This window comes from Manis pentadactyla, chromosome X, assembly GCF_030020395.1.
Source record: "Manis pentadactyla isolate mManPen7 chromosome X, mManPen7.hap1, whole genome shotgun sequence".
NCBI lineage: Eukaryota > Metazoa > Chordata > Mammalia > Pholidota > Manidae > Manis > Manis pentadactyla.
The window spans coordinates 100,503,193-100,517,826 of NC_080038.1; the positions used below are offsets into that span (position 1 = coordinate 100,503,193).

At 39.7% G+C, this 14,634-nt stretch overlaps 1 protein-coding gene across 1 annotated transcript in view; it reads right to left on the reverse strand.

The window, feature by feature from the left end:
• The window catches only part of NRK (Nik related kinase), a 124,282-nt gene extending 112,388 nt beyond the window's left edge, over window positions 1-11,894 (reverse strand). Inside the window, exons 1-2 of the mRNA XM_057495600.1 lie at window positions 11,426-11,894; window positions 4,415-4,480 (exon numbers count right to left, since the gene is read on the reverse strand). Of these exons, the coding sequence (XP_057351583.1) occupies window positions 4,415-4,480; window positions 11,426-11,482 (123 nt within the window). The 5' untranslated portion in view covers window positions 11,483-11,894. The remainder of the gene's footprint in view (window positions 1-4,414; window positions 4,481-11,425) is intronic.
• Window positions 11,895-14,634: the final 2,740 nt, after the last annotated feature.

Below are 14,634 nucleotides of genomic sequence, written 5' to 3' on the forward strand. Positions count from 1 at the left end.
CATTTTATAAATGAGGAAATTTTAATACCCAGAGGTTAAATGGCTTGCTCAAGGTCATAGCTAATTCATGGTTAAATGAGCACTGAATCAGGTCAGCCTAATTCTAAAACAGGCCCTCTTTTCACCATAATATGCTTCCTTTCTGCTAAAATGAATATCTTTATGATTTTTCTATACTTTCATATTTATAGATTTTCAAAAGTGGGATTATTGTTATAAGGAGTATGAACATTTTAAAAGCATTTTCTGTATATTCAATATTGTTTTCCATGAAGGTATTGACATACGTGCCACCATCCCAAAACTTTTTACAGAAGGAAATTAATTTCAAGTAGAAAAAAGGAGGTCACATGAAAGTGGCAAAGGAAAATCTGTGTAATATAAATAAAGCACCTGTACTCATATAACTTCTATAACACAGAGGTTTCTACCTTGGAGATCTCATGGTAGAAAGTGTTTTTTATTTCTTGATCTGAGTAGGTATATATAAAATTCATAGGAATTATAAATTTATACAGGACCTATGGTAGATGCTTCATGAAAACTCAGTTAAAAGGAATTGGCATGGACTTTTGGCTCCTGATGAGGATGTGGAAAGCTGGAAATAATGCCCTACCTTCAACCTAACAAGAAAAAGCTTAATAATAATCATAACTTTTCTTGAACCCAGAGAGGTCTCAAGGCAACCCACCAGCAGCAAGTCATAAGAAAGACAAACACCTGCAAGGAGAGGTGGGGTGTGAGCACTGGCTCGCCTGTGCCTACAAGGGAAGACAGGGTCATCATAGAAGCTGGTATAAAGAACTCAGATAAATTTATAATGAACTGCTATAGACCAAGTATAGACTAGCATGAGAGTACTCTTGGGAGCCACAGATATGAGAGGAATTATTCACAGGTTTTTCTTCATGGATTTATGCTACTGAGTTGGTGGAGAGGAGAAGCCACTGCAGTAGGAAGAGCATGAAACCATGTCTAATTCCTTTCCCCCTAAGGAATAAAAGCCTGAAACTCTAGGGGAAGGGCAGAAAAGCCTCTTCCCTCCAGGGTACAATGAAGACCTACTGCAGCTGGAGGAAATGTAAAAATTAACTCCTCTACTTCTGGGGAGGGGCAGGAATTAATCCTGGGCCCAGACCATTTAGAAGTGACCCACCATCAGCAGAGGGGAAGAACAACTAAGAATGTCCTACTCCCATGACCCAGAGGCACAGGATCTTCCAAAGACTGAGGTTGAATCAGGAAAACAGAGAACTCCTCCCTGCCCTACACTACCAGAGTAGCAAGCGCTTAGTAAGGGGCAATAACAGTATACCACTGTATACTGTGACAGGCACGAGATCATGGACAGAGAATCTCTCTGAGGCACAGATGCACAGGGAAGGTCTAAAGCTGAGGGTAGGATGGGAATATTGAGAAAAAACCTTTAGCAAACCAACCCCCATGGAAAAGGTAAAAAAGGAATTTGGAGCTAGTAGTGAACTGAGGGTAACCATAGCAACAACATAACTCAAACATAGCTCATCTTATTAGATTGACTCAACCTCCCATATTGACAACCTAGCAGAACAAGTATGCCCACTTCAAGATATAAATTGTATTTCCGTTAACCTGTACTGTTCTATATACTATGTCTGACATTCAAACAAAAATATTGAGAAACAGAAAAACAAGAAAAAAAAAACTTACTCTTGAGAGACAAAGCGCTTTAAGCAGCCCCAGAGATGACTTGGATATTCAAATAGTGAGAGAGAAAATTTAACATAACTACAATGAATACGTGAAAGGCTTTAGTGAAACATGGAAAACATACATGAGCAAATGGAGATTTCAGCAAAGACGTCAACTATAAAAAAAGTCAAGCGGAACTGCTAGAAATAAAAACAATAAAGAGCTAAAGTATGCCTTTGACAGTCTCATCAGTAGACTCAGAAGAGATGAGAAAGGAATCAGTAAAACTGAATATAGCCAAAAACTCAAACCAAACCAAAACACAAAGAGAAAAGAGGATAAAAACAAATAAACATGCACACACCTACACAAAACAAAACAGAGCATCCAAGAGCTGTGGGTTAACATCAAGTGGTCTAACACTTATGAAACTGGATTTCCACAAGGAAAAGAGAAAAAGGAAGAAGAAATATTTGAGGGGATAAAGACCAATAATCTCTCCCAAATAATATAATGTCAAATCACATATCCAAGAATCTCAAAGAACCCCAAGGATGATAAATATCCTACAAAACACACACACACCAGAAATCCTAGACATTTCATATTTAAACTGCTGAAAAACAAACATAAACAGAAAAATCTAAATGTCTCTATCATACTCAGAGAGAAACTTGAATTTACCCAAAGTAGTGAAGTTTCCAGAAATGACTCAAATTAATATATAAAAATAAAAATACTTTCTTCTTTTTAATTGCTCTGAAAGATAATTAGCTAAATAAAAAGTAGTAGTATTAAATATAGGGAACGAAGTATTGTGGGTTTATATCCTGATTCTGGTGGTAGTTACATGACTAAATGTGTTTGCGTAACCTTATAAAATTGTACACTTAAAAGGGTAAATTTTACTGAGTATAAACTATACCTCAATAAACCTTAGTTTAAAAAGTGAATTATCATGTGCAACTCACCTTTTTACCCTCTTGACTTTTCTTCTTTTTGTGACGTCACAGTTCTGATGCTTGATGATGAAAAACCTTTTTGTGTTATCTAACCTTAGCTTTGCTTTTTGAACTTATATGGCTGAAGTTTTTATTCCTATGATCTGGTCATAGAGAAAACTCTATAACATCAAATCAAAACAAGTATACACAAACACACACACACACACACACCCCTTAAACACACACCCTTCAGGACTTAAAATGTGTATAGAGCCACGGAGATTGTAAATGTACCACAAAGAAGAGGAACTTTTATATATAAGGTGGCAAAATTCACCTGGATCACACAAATGTTAACTAATCAGTGGGATGCAACTGAAGTAACATAATATATTTGTGTATCACATCACTGTCTATAGCTTATTGGTTCTATTAATAGGTATGGTCAAGACAGTTTTAAAAGTTTTGTCATGAATAAGGGCATTCTCTCTACTCTCTGTACTCACCAAAGTTCTTTCTGATTTTAAGACCCTTCCACAATGCCGTTCCTACTGCTCACCTTCTATGTTATAGGCACTTTTGTACAAAATTTTAAGATCTCCCCGACCTCAATCTAAGTAGATGAATTCTAAAAGAAGCCCCTTTTGGGCAGATGTAGCCCTAAAATTACAAAGTTTGGCAAGCAGAGGGCTTAGTAGAGGGCTTGTCTATAGTAAGGATCAGCCTAGGGACAGTGTGGTAGTTTTTGAGAGACAGGCTGGGGGAAGAGGAACACTGCATTTGTACAGAAACTTATACAAGATTGATAAAATGTATATTCCCAAATAATGGTGGAGGAAGGGCTTCTGATCAAAGTGATAAGGCCACTAAAGCACCCCCATAGCCAAGCCAGCCCTTAACACTGCCCATGTTTCTACCTAGAATGCATCAACATCATCCTGCACAACCATAACTGTGCTTGGTTTTCAGTTTGCTGATTACCTCCTGTTATCAGTTTACTAGTCACTTCCCCAGGGAGGCCAATGCTGGATCATTAAATCTAAATTAAGCCCCCTGTTCTATCCTTTTATATCACTAGGAATTTTCTTACAAAGAATATATTACAGTTACAATTATACAGTTATTTGTGTGCTTACTTATATATGTGCCTCGCTCAATGCCTCCCCCACCTCCACATACACACATTTAATCAATTACACATTTCTAAAACATAAGCCCCAGAGGAGCCAGGGAGGTCTGGGGCTTATGTTTTAGAAAAGCTTTATTCATCACTTTATCTCCAGACACTATGACTATGCCTGGCATATACTTTGTGCTTAATAAATAATCACTAAATAAATACAGAGTTTTCTTGTTAGATTCTTTGGCAAACTCTGTCACACACATGTGCACACTCACATACACAGTATGATAAAGAATACTATGGAAACTTTCCTTCGTGTAATATTTAGTTTAAAAGTTGAATGTGAGTAATTAGAGTGGTATGGATATATATTATAAAACAATTAATATTTTTATTTTGGTACATCTTATTTGTATTTTTTCTTTTCCATTGGTGATCTTATCAATTTTCTGCTAATAATTCTTAGATCTTCAGTGTGGTTGGTTTACTATGGGTATCTAATCAATTCTTTTGGTAATAATTCTCATAGATGTTACTGAGTTGTCTTACTTTGTATCATCCCTCAAAGTGAAATGTTGTATTTTGGCATTATTTGATTTGCAGTGAAGGGTTTTGACTTGCAGTCATTGCTCTTATTAGGGAATGAAAAATGAATACATAATCTATCTCCACTTACCAGATAGATTCTGCCATAAGTACCAAGGCCAATGGTTTTATCCAGTGAGAATATTCCAGTTGGATCCTGGAAAAATGTAGGAGAAAAACTGTCAGTCTTCTTGGAAAAATAGGCAAACATTCAACTACCTAGAATGATATTTCAATCTGCCTTACTCCCTTAGAATGTCCACGGGAAAAACATAAGTGTCATTAACCAAAAGAATACTCATGTCACAATCTCCCTAGATTGAGCACAGTTATTTATAAAAAAGAAATGATTGTATTGACATTAAATAATGGTATAATTATCATAACACTGTAAAATGCATATTATCATGTCTAGTTGAGGTATATTCATAATATAAATGGAAAGATTATTAAAATAGAAACAAATTCATGTACTTGCAATTGAAATACTTTTAATATCCATCTTTTGAGTGCTAACCAGACAGGCAGAAAGTTTAGCATACAGCCATGAGTATATTTTGAATACAAAATCTAGATAGCTTATTCATATAATAGTAATTATTTCTTTATTTTTTACATATATTTTTTAAATATACTCAAGTATACAACACAGTGATTCATCAGTTATATACATTATTTAATCTTCATCCCAACTAGTGTAGTTACTATCTGTCAACACAGAAAGATGTTAAATAGTGATTCTTAAGAATATCACCTCCGAACATGAGTAACAAAGCAAGATTGTGGCATTAAAAGAGCATCATTTTTAAAAAACAGACTGGACAGATTTGTTTTTACTTGTAAGTGAATCTTTGCATTAGATGAATACCTTTTCATGGTACAAATTCACAGATGGTATTTTCTGTATCTTATGCCTAAATGCGGCACCTTAGGAGACAAATATAATATGCTTATGGACAGATTCTTAAGGCTTCCATATTCATCCTTAAACATTGTTTCCTTACCTTAAAATATAGATATTTACTTCTTGTTCATTACAAAACATGGTTTCTTGAATTTTATCATGACTTAAACTTTTATTCTAGCTGCATATTTTGCTATTTTAGCAAAGCTATGAGTAGATGCCAATTTACACAAAGTAGTAGGAACACTGGCAAATTCACGTGCCTTATAGAAAGCACATTTTATATACACAAACTTTCTTTAATCTTGTTTGAAAACACTGTTATCTTTGTGATAAATATAAGCTAAATAGAAAAACTATTGAGTGTATGCAATGTATACGATTGAAATTATGGACTCCTTAAAATTGACTTGATACTTGTATAATTTAGCAAAACAGTCACACAGCTTTGAAATTACTTCAGCCAATAAGTATTCAACTGGACAGAGTCAGGAGACTGGAGTTTTAGCCCCAGTTCTGCCATTAATTAACTATATGACCCTCAGTAAGTTATTTACTTTTTCTGGGACTCAGTTTTCATATACATAAAATGAAGGTTCGGTGTTAGGTGATTTCCTAGCTCTAAAATTTTATAGAAAAAATCATATTTCAACATTCTAAAATCCAGATGTTTCCACTGAATTGAGACAACCATTGTTAGAGACAACAGCAGTCTATTTTCTTAAAATCATCATCAAAATCAATGTCACAATATGCACAGTATCATTAAAAGCAAATAGTTCAGGGAACATACTCCCAATGAAAATACAAAAGTTATTTAAAATGATAATTTTAAGGATTCAAGAGGTAAAACAGACTGTTACAGTGGCCTTAATATTACTCATTGAAAAATTTATGGGAAAAATTTAGCCAACAAAGAAGTTGGTACGGTTTGACCTGAAGACTTTACCACTTTAGCATATTTGTTTCAAGGACTATTAAACAGATACCATATACTAGACAATAACGGTATTATCTGAACAACTTTATTTCTGAATCTTTGAGCATGCAGTCTTAAATTTCTTTAATCCTTTTTCTAGCACTCAATAGCCATACTCATATTTGAACTCAGGTCTCTCATGACTCAAAAAAGACACCAAGGAAAAGGACAGGGACAATAAAATACCCGTGGAATTCTTGGTGGCCTTATTGTGTCTGTATTCATGTTGTTCAGAAATTTTTTCCTGCTTATCGATGACCAAAAAATCTTAATTCTCCTCATGCTCACATTTCATAAAAGGTTTTAAAAACTTTTCCTTTGTTCTTCAAGGCAACTCAACTTAGTATTCACCTATTCTAAGAGTATATTTTCATTAGTTTTGTGCAATATTTTTCATTCCCTGTTTCTGCACTAGTATCTTTCAAGACTAAATGACTGTCAAACTGAGGAAAAAGAGGAGCGGAACTATGCTAATTACTAGGGTAATATTATTCAATTTCTTACATCAGGTTTTCCACTGAATTATAGTCAGAAAAGGTTTATTTTTGGGTTCCCAAAAAAAGGAACATTGAAAAGGAACATCTACTTTTTTTGGTCATTGTGAATTAAAGGATCTGTGTTAGACGGGTCTCCATAGTTTTTGGTCCTTTCCTCCGCCCAACCTTTCCTCCGCCCGGTCACAAAGACAGAGGAGAATCCTTATGTCTTTGACTGCTGTACCAATTTGAAGATTTTTTTGGTGGTTCAGTATGCTTTGCTGTTCCGTTTGGTTAAAACAAAAGGGTCGGTAAACAAGGGACACTAACTTGTAAAAGTTTATCTTGAAAGAAATTATTAAAATTCTAAGTCTTAAAATGTTTTCTGAACCATAAAATAATGAGCAAGTACTTTATATTATGTTATATTTTTCTATGTACTTAAATTATCTCCTGCGATTTAAAAGTGCTAGTCTAGTTGCCCTCTGAAACCCAGAAATTTGGGGAGTTGTTTCTGTCTTTTGAATTCAAGAAGAGGGGGAAAAAATGAGCACTCTGATGGATAATTTTATTAAGGGCAGGGGGTGGGGGTAACAGGAAGAAAAAGAACCACTAGAAGGCAGTATTTACTGGTCATGGAAAAGACTCAAAAGCAGAAGCTGATCAACAGAAACAAATACAGCAGAAATTAAAAGAACAAAAGGAAATCAATAAATGGCCAAAATGGGTAGCAATAAATTTTAGATTTAGGGAAGTAAAGAAGGAGAATTAGGGAACACATTCCAGCTAAAGGAAGGAAAGAGATTCTATAGTACCTAGAAGGAATAGCAGAGGCTTTTCTTCTTCTGTTTTAAATATTAGAAATAGCAATTTTAGGAAAAGAGTTTATGGAGAGAGAATCTGAAAGCGATGGATGTAACGTGATGAGTGCCAGAGTGAGTTTCAGAAATAGTTCAATGATGGGCTTCACAATTCAAGTGGAAACTTAGAAAGGAAAATCTCATCCTGTAGACCAGTGTTTCTCAAACTATGGACTGCATAGATTCTCCCTACATGAGAATCATCTGGGAAATCTTGGTTAAAAACAAGGGACAGATTCCTTGTCCCCTACCTTAGAATTATGAAATCAGAATTTCTGGGGATGGGTTCTAAGATCCCCCAAATGATTGTCATGCACTATTTTGTGCACTAAAATAACACCCACTGCTCTAGAAACTAGAAAATAAGAAGACTGAGAATATAGATCAAAACACAGTGTCATGCTGAGGTGATGCTCTAGAATATGTAAAGGAGGATATGCCGAATGTTTCAATCATTGTGGAGTAGAAGGTAAAACTTCAAAACAGAAGGCTAAGTAAGGGTCTTGGTAAGGTGGGACGGTTTTCATGACTGAGTATAGAAGCCAGCTTGGTCTGAGTGGTAGAAGACTGAGAGAGCTGGCAGTTATATTTAAATATAAACCTAATGTAATTCAAATATAGTTTTCGGATCATGTGCTATTTCAGATCACCTCTGCCACTACTGTCCTGCAAGCCTGTCTAATCCTGACCCCAATATAGATTAGGACTACACATGGCAGTGTCAAATACCAAGGCCACAGCCATGAGGAATGTCATTACCATACTGGGCACAGAAGGCAAAGGGGACTATCATAGTGAAAGACAAGCCAGATTTGGAGATGAAGAAATAGTTTCCAGTCCCAAGGATTCAGTGACATAGGCATACTACGAGGAGGGGGGAATATATACATATATAGACAGCCCCCAGGTATTGCTCACAGGCAAGGTAAAAAAATATATAGATAGACACACACATATACGGATATATATAGACATAAAGCTTTGTAGTTGTCTTTTCAAAAAGGAAGCACAAACCACAAATCTCTGTATTTTCTTTTATGTTCTGTCACCTATAAAAATATGTACTCAATATAAATCAGTAAACATTATAGAAGCTCATTAATTAGCAAACAAAATGTACTTGACCCATCATTCTCTGATTATTATATTGGATGCTTTATGTCTCTAACTTTAGGGCTTCCCCAGCTTCCAATCTTGCTTATTTTAGGTTTAAAAAAATTTCTAATAGCAAATACACCAAATAACATTACACCACTTTCTTTAAATCCCAGTTTGCACAGCAAGCCAGACCTCTCTCAAGGGTCTTTGTGTTGTGGTCTTTTCGCCGGCCAGCCCTACAAATGACATAATACAGCAATGTATACTAGACCCATATTTAGTTATTCTACATGCAGCAAGATTTTTTTTTTTTGCTTCATATGAAACTCCAAAGCCTGAACCTCCCCTCATTGTCTGGCTGTTGCCCAATTAGTATACTTGGTGTTAACAGATGCCAACTTTTTGTATGTATTCTATTGGGGACAATTATCATGCGGTCTCCCACCATAAGCAGGTTTTTTTTTTCACTTGCATCATCATCTTTGCTTTGCATCAAAATGCAAACTTCCAAACAGCTCACTTAGATGTCTTTTGACCTTTTCATTTACTTTTACTTCTTCAGAGAATCAGGAACTAAGTCACAGGCAAAGAAACACCAAATTACTGCAATACACCTCAGTGACCAAAGGAACAATGAACTTTTTTGCATCTCTAAAAATTCGACATAAAGGACACTCTAAACAGGGTGCTACTGTTCTGCTGGATTTCTTAAAGTTTAGACCAGGATGTTTGGGAAAGGGGAGAATTATGCATAATGTGCCCAGATGGTGAAGCCCTCCCAGATGAGATAAAATGGCTCTTATATAATAGAAATTTAGAAATTGTCAGAAGCTGAAGACTTTGAAACTTTCATGAAATCTGTAAAATGAGGCCAAGCATCAATGCACTGAGGTTGTGTGTCTTCTCCTACTTCTACATTAAAAACCAACCTCATCTTCTTCCCCTCTACTTCCCCACCAACTCCCAGAAAACTAATATTCTACTGAACTGCAATGTAAAGATTGCAGCCCTTTCCCCTTATCCCCTTGGCTCTTACCAAGTTCTTATGTCCCAGGAGCATGACCGGGTCAGTTAGTCTGGACCATTTCCCCCCATTTTTTTAAGGCAATGAAACCTTTTCTTCCTTTTTTCCTTGGGTTTGGAGCTCCCTCTTCTATAATTTCTATAAGGTCTTTCCCATTCCTCACTTTAGTCAATTTTAGAAAAGAGTTTATTTCATTTGCCCATGTGTGGTTTCACATATTTGCCCTAGTTTGCTTTCTTTCCCCCTCTACACTCAGAGAGTGTAAGAGGACGGTAACATTTCATTTGTTTGCTTTACACTTTTACTGGGGGAGCAAATCTAGTCAGACTATGAAAGTTCTGTTCAAAAAGGAAACCTCCAGTTGAGGCTTCCATAATCCAGAAATCTCATACCTGCATCAGATGTATGAGGAGTACAAAACAGATTTAACTTTTCAAAATTCTGTGACTTTATTTTATGAAGCTGCATCAATAATTACAGTGCTAATATTTATAATTCCGTGTATTTATATTGAGGTTCTTTTTTTTAAGCCGAAAACAATTTGCTGAAATGTTACCCACCCACCCATGTGCATCACCCTCTCCTCCATACCATTATAGTGTAAATTCACATAGGTGATGCTTGGGAAATGCCCCCTTTTTTTAGGGAGACTGGCTTCTGCCATCATCAAGAAGACACTCTTTAAATGCCATATATGTATAGAATTAAGGCACTGTGACTTTGAATAGTCCTATAACTTCAAGGTTAATATTTAGCTTTTCCTAAAACAAGCAGGCCACTGCCCTGAACTACAGTTGCCTGGTGATCATTCTAGCATAGTGCATGCTTATTCCCTTTCAGAGAGTCCAGGGGACCTTTGCACACAAGAAAGAGTGCGAGTGAAATGCCAATCTAAAAAGGGAACTTGAAAAATGGATTTGGGTGAGATCCAATATCTGCCAGAAACCAGATGCCAATGAAATAAACGGTGCTGCTAAAATAATAAGTCTACTAATAAGAACGGCGATAATAGCTCACCATCAATTACAACTCTGGAGGAAAGCTGGGCATTAGGAAAAAGGGGAATCCCACAAACGAAAACCACTATTGAAAGCTAAATCTGGTTAGCTAGTGATTGCAATTTTTTAAATTGGGGTGTGCAGAATTCACTTCTTCCCCAAGCAGCGTCAAGTTCTTTTGCTCCCGCAATACTAAATTGGGAGCGGTGCCGTGGCAGAATAAAGTTTTCGAGAGTGCTATTAGAAAGTGGGAGAAGTGAGACTCCAAAGCTTTAATTTTCTAGCCCCTTGTCACTTAGAAGTAAAGGTCACTCCACGACTGGGCATCTCCCCTGGCAAAAGAAACAAACGACGGGGCGGTGGGGTGATCAGGAGAAGTGCTCTCCGGAAACCACGCGTCGCCGCGCTCTTCGACCTCTCCTCCAGCCCCACTAGAACAGGTACCTGAACTTCGCAGACAAAACGGGCCACATTTAGAAAACATCCCCCTGTTTAGGGCGCGCACCACCGCACTGCCACTTTTTATCCCTTCTCCCGCAACCCCTCAACCCCCCAGCCCGGGCCCTTTGCTTTTTCGTGAATTTGGCCAGGCCCGGGTGCCCAGGGGGCGCATTTCCCGCAAGGCTGTTCTCAGTGGCCCCTACAGCTCCCGCGGTCCCGTTGATGCCCTGGCCTAACTAGGCTTGCGGACGTCCATCCTTCCCATAGTGCTCAGAACCTGCGGAAGAGAGCACATCGGGGGCGATGGGCCTCCTCTACTCACCGGCAAGTGGCCCAGATCCGTGACCTCCTTGTCCCTCCAACCGCCAGGTCCCGCCATGGCTTTGAGCCTAATGGGAGCAGGCGACTGAGGCACGCTCGGGGAGTCTGAGGTGGAATCGAACAAGTCGAAGGAAAGGAGAAGGAGGAGGGAAGGAATGGGGGACCTGGGTTTGTGGCGTGGGTGATAGAGAAGGGGAAAGTGGAGGGAAAAGAGTTAGGAGTGGAGGGAAGCCGGAGTTGGAGAGGCGGGAAAGCAAGTTTGGCTACGGCGAGAGCAGAGCCTGAGCGTCCGTCCTGGAGACCAAGAAGCTAGAGGGGTGGGTGCTCCGAGGGCGAGAGCGCAGTGTCTGCCCGAGCAGGGTGCGCCTCTTTCAGGGTCGGGAGGAGGGCGGTGCAAGCAGCGGGGGCCTAGGAGCAGCTCGAAGGGGATTGGTGCAGCGTCACGTCGCCAGGTGGGCAGCCGGGCGGCGGGGAGGGGGGTTAGGGGGCCACTGGCCGAGGGAGGTGCTGAAGGACTATAACGGTTTGCGAGCCTGCCCCTCGCGGCCTCGCCCCGCACTCCCGCCCCCTCCCACGTCTACCGCTGCGTCTGCCGCCCCCGCCCCTGGTGGCGAGTGTTCCACAGGAAACTTTTTTGAGGCAGCTGCCAGCCCCGGAAAACCGGTCCCGCTCCGCGCCGCTCCCAGTCTGGGCCTCACAGCTCTGCCACAGTCCGAACAGCCCGCACCCTCATCTCTCCACAAAACACTTGTGACTTTTCTAGTTGTATATTTTCTCTTTCTGCTTCTCTGATTTAATTGCTTCATTTACTACAAAGACCCATCAAGTTAGGTAAGGAAATGACTTGCCACCGGGTTAGGGATCAGACCTAGGCGAGCCCCTGTGCGGACGGGGAGAGAGCGCCCAGTGCGCCACAGGCTACAAGGCTCGGTCATCGAAGCCACTAGCTGAGGGAGGTGCAGCGTGGACAGGTCTGCTGCTGAGGAGTTCCCTCGAGGGGAGCTGCATCTCTTCTGGCCCAGGGTTAGTTGGTTCCAGGCCTGGGCCGCTCAGTCGGAGCCGCACCTGTTCGCAGGTGCTGGGAGTTAGGAGAGGCTGCCTAAGTCTCTGAAGTCTGGCTACACCCGGTTCTAAGTTTTCAGCTCTCCGCGTTGGCGATGCACAAAGTTCCTGCGCCTTTCCCAGTCTCCAGCTCCTGGGCCAGGTGTCATTCATTCGCTCATTCGTTGCAAAATGTTTCCGGGCGCGCAGTCAGTTTGCCTACTTTTCCCCACACACGCCTTCAAAGAATCTGACAAACGCGATGTAGCCTCGAGAAGAAGGCGCTTCCTGAACAGTTTACGGGAAAGAAAGTCGGTGTGTAAAACTAACCGTATTCTAAGCTCTTGCACTGCAAAGAGCTCTTTAGAACATGTCCCGAAGCTGCTTACTTTCCCTGGAACTCACAGACTGCGTTCTCGCACCCGTACTTCGGGGTCGCAACGCGATGTGTGTGTGTGGGGGGGAGGAGGGAGTTGTTTCCTGTTTCTTTCTTTTTTAATTAAGAAATTTCTACCTTCTCTGGGAAGCTTTACACGAATAATTCTTCCCACCGACCAGGATCTCACCATTTCTGACTCACGATTCTAGCTTCTGTAATTATTCTCTTTGTTTATGGGTGGATTTTGTTTATATCGTGTGTTTCAATTTCCGAGTTTGACCTCTTTACATTCATAACCTCCGAGCCTCAGTGAAGCTCCGTAACCGCAACAGCCTGTCTGAGGAACGTGGTCTCGCTAAAGAAAATTCTCTGTTAAACGGGTGCGGAGAAAATCAACCACCACCTTCCCCAGAAAAGAAACTCGGGTGTTCTGAATCGAATTTTCTTGTAAATTCAAATATAATGTAAACCATACAGAAATGACATTTTCCAAGAATTCAAATCTTGACAACTCCACCGCACAAAATCTTGCCATTTTAAAACACAGTTTAAGAATTTCTGGATGATCAGTAAAACTCTTCTGGGTCTTGCTAAATACAAATCTGAAAATAACATTTAATAACTAAAGATGGACAGGTGAGTTAACTAATAGAAAGTTACACTTTTATATACATATCTAGTTACTAGAAATCAAGACACGAAGTGAAGAAATACAACATTTAAAAAAACTCTGAAGAGAATCTTTGCTGAAGGGAAGAAGTGTTCATAAGTTACGATTTTTTTTTTCTGACAATGTGGTTTGTTGAAGGTAGGGTGTGGGGAAATGCCCCATGGCCCCCGACGGCAGAGACTGTTTTAGCCAGTCGAAGGGGACAAGTCCAGACCAGGCAAAAGAATCCAGGCTAGATCATTGGGCTCTCTAGTTGCAAGGCTCTGTGGGAGGCTAACGGCTTCATGGCTCCATAGGGATTAGCCACTTCACTGGGTGGGACCCCCCGTGACAGGCAGGAGGCGAGGGGAAGCTAGATGTTTGACCAGAACTTGACAGAGAAACTAGACGTCTTTAAAGTTACTATTTTCAAGGAAAAAGGAGGCATGGAAGAGCATGGAAACTTTGCCTTGTAAACTGGCATTATGGGGATTTTTGTGGCTGGCTTGGGGAAGGTCAGCAGGGCTAGCAGACCAGAAGGCAAATAGATTGCCCCCAAACATGAGGCTCAACCCTGAGAGAAACCTTGAAATAGGGCACTTCTTTTCCAACTTCAGGATTTCTTTCCCTCTCACCCTACAACCATCACTTCCCTCTCACCCCTTCCGAAGTGTTTTTTCTCTTTCTTTCCTGACCTCAAACTGCGTAAAAATAAGACTAGTCCATACAGGGTCTAGGAACTTGTCACACTGTGTTTTACCCAGAAAAACTTTCCCTGCCAACACTGTGTCTCATGTTTATTCTATCCCTTTCTCCTCCAATCCATTCTGTTATTATAAAGCTCTGGACAATTTGTAACTTTTGATTGTTGCTATTTTTTAATAGCTAAATTTTTAGTGCTAACTATATGTTCTGGACTAAGGGTATTATTGTATATATTATCTCATTTAATTTGTCAAAATCTCTTCCAGGGTTTTAATTATCCCCATTTCATAAGCAAGGAAATTGAGGCACAGAGAGATGAAGTAAATTTCCTAAAGCCTCACAGCTAGTAATTAGAGAGCCTACTTCCAATTCAGGCAGTCTGACTCCAGAACCTGCTTGTCAATGACTGTTGACGGGTTGGTGCATATTTTGAGAC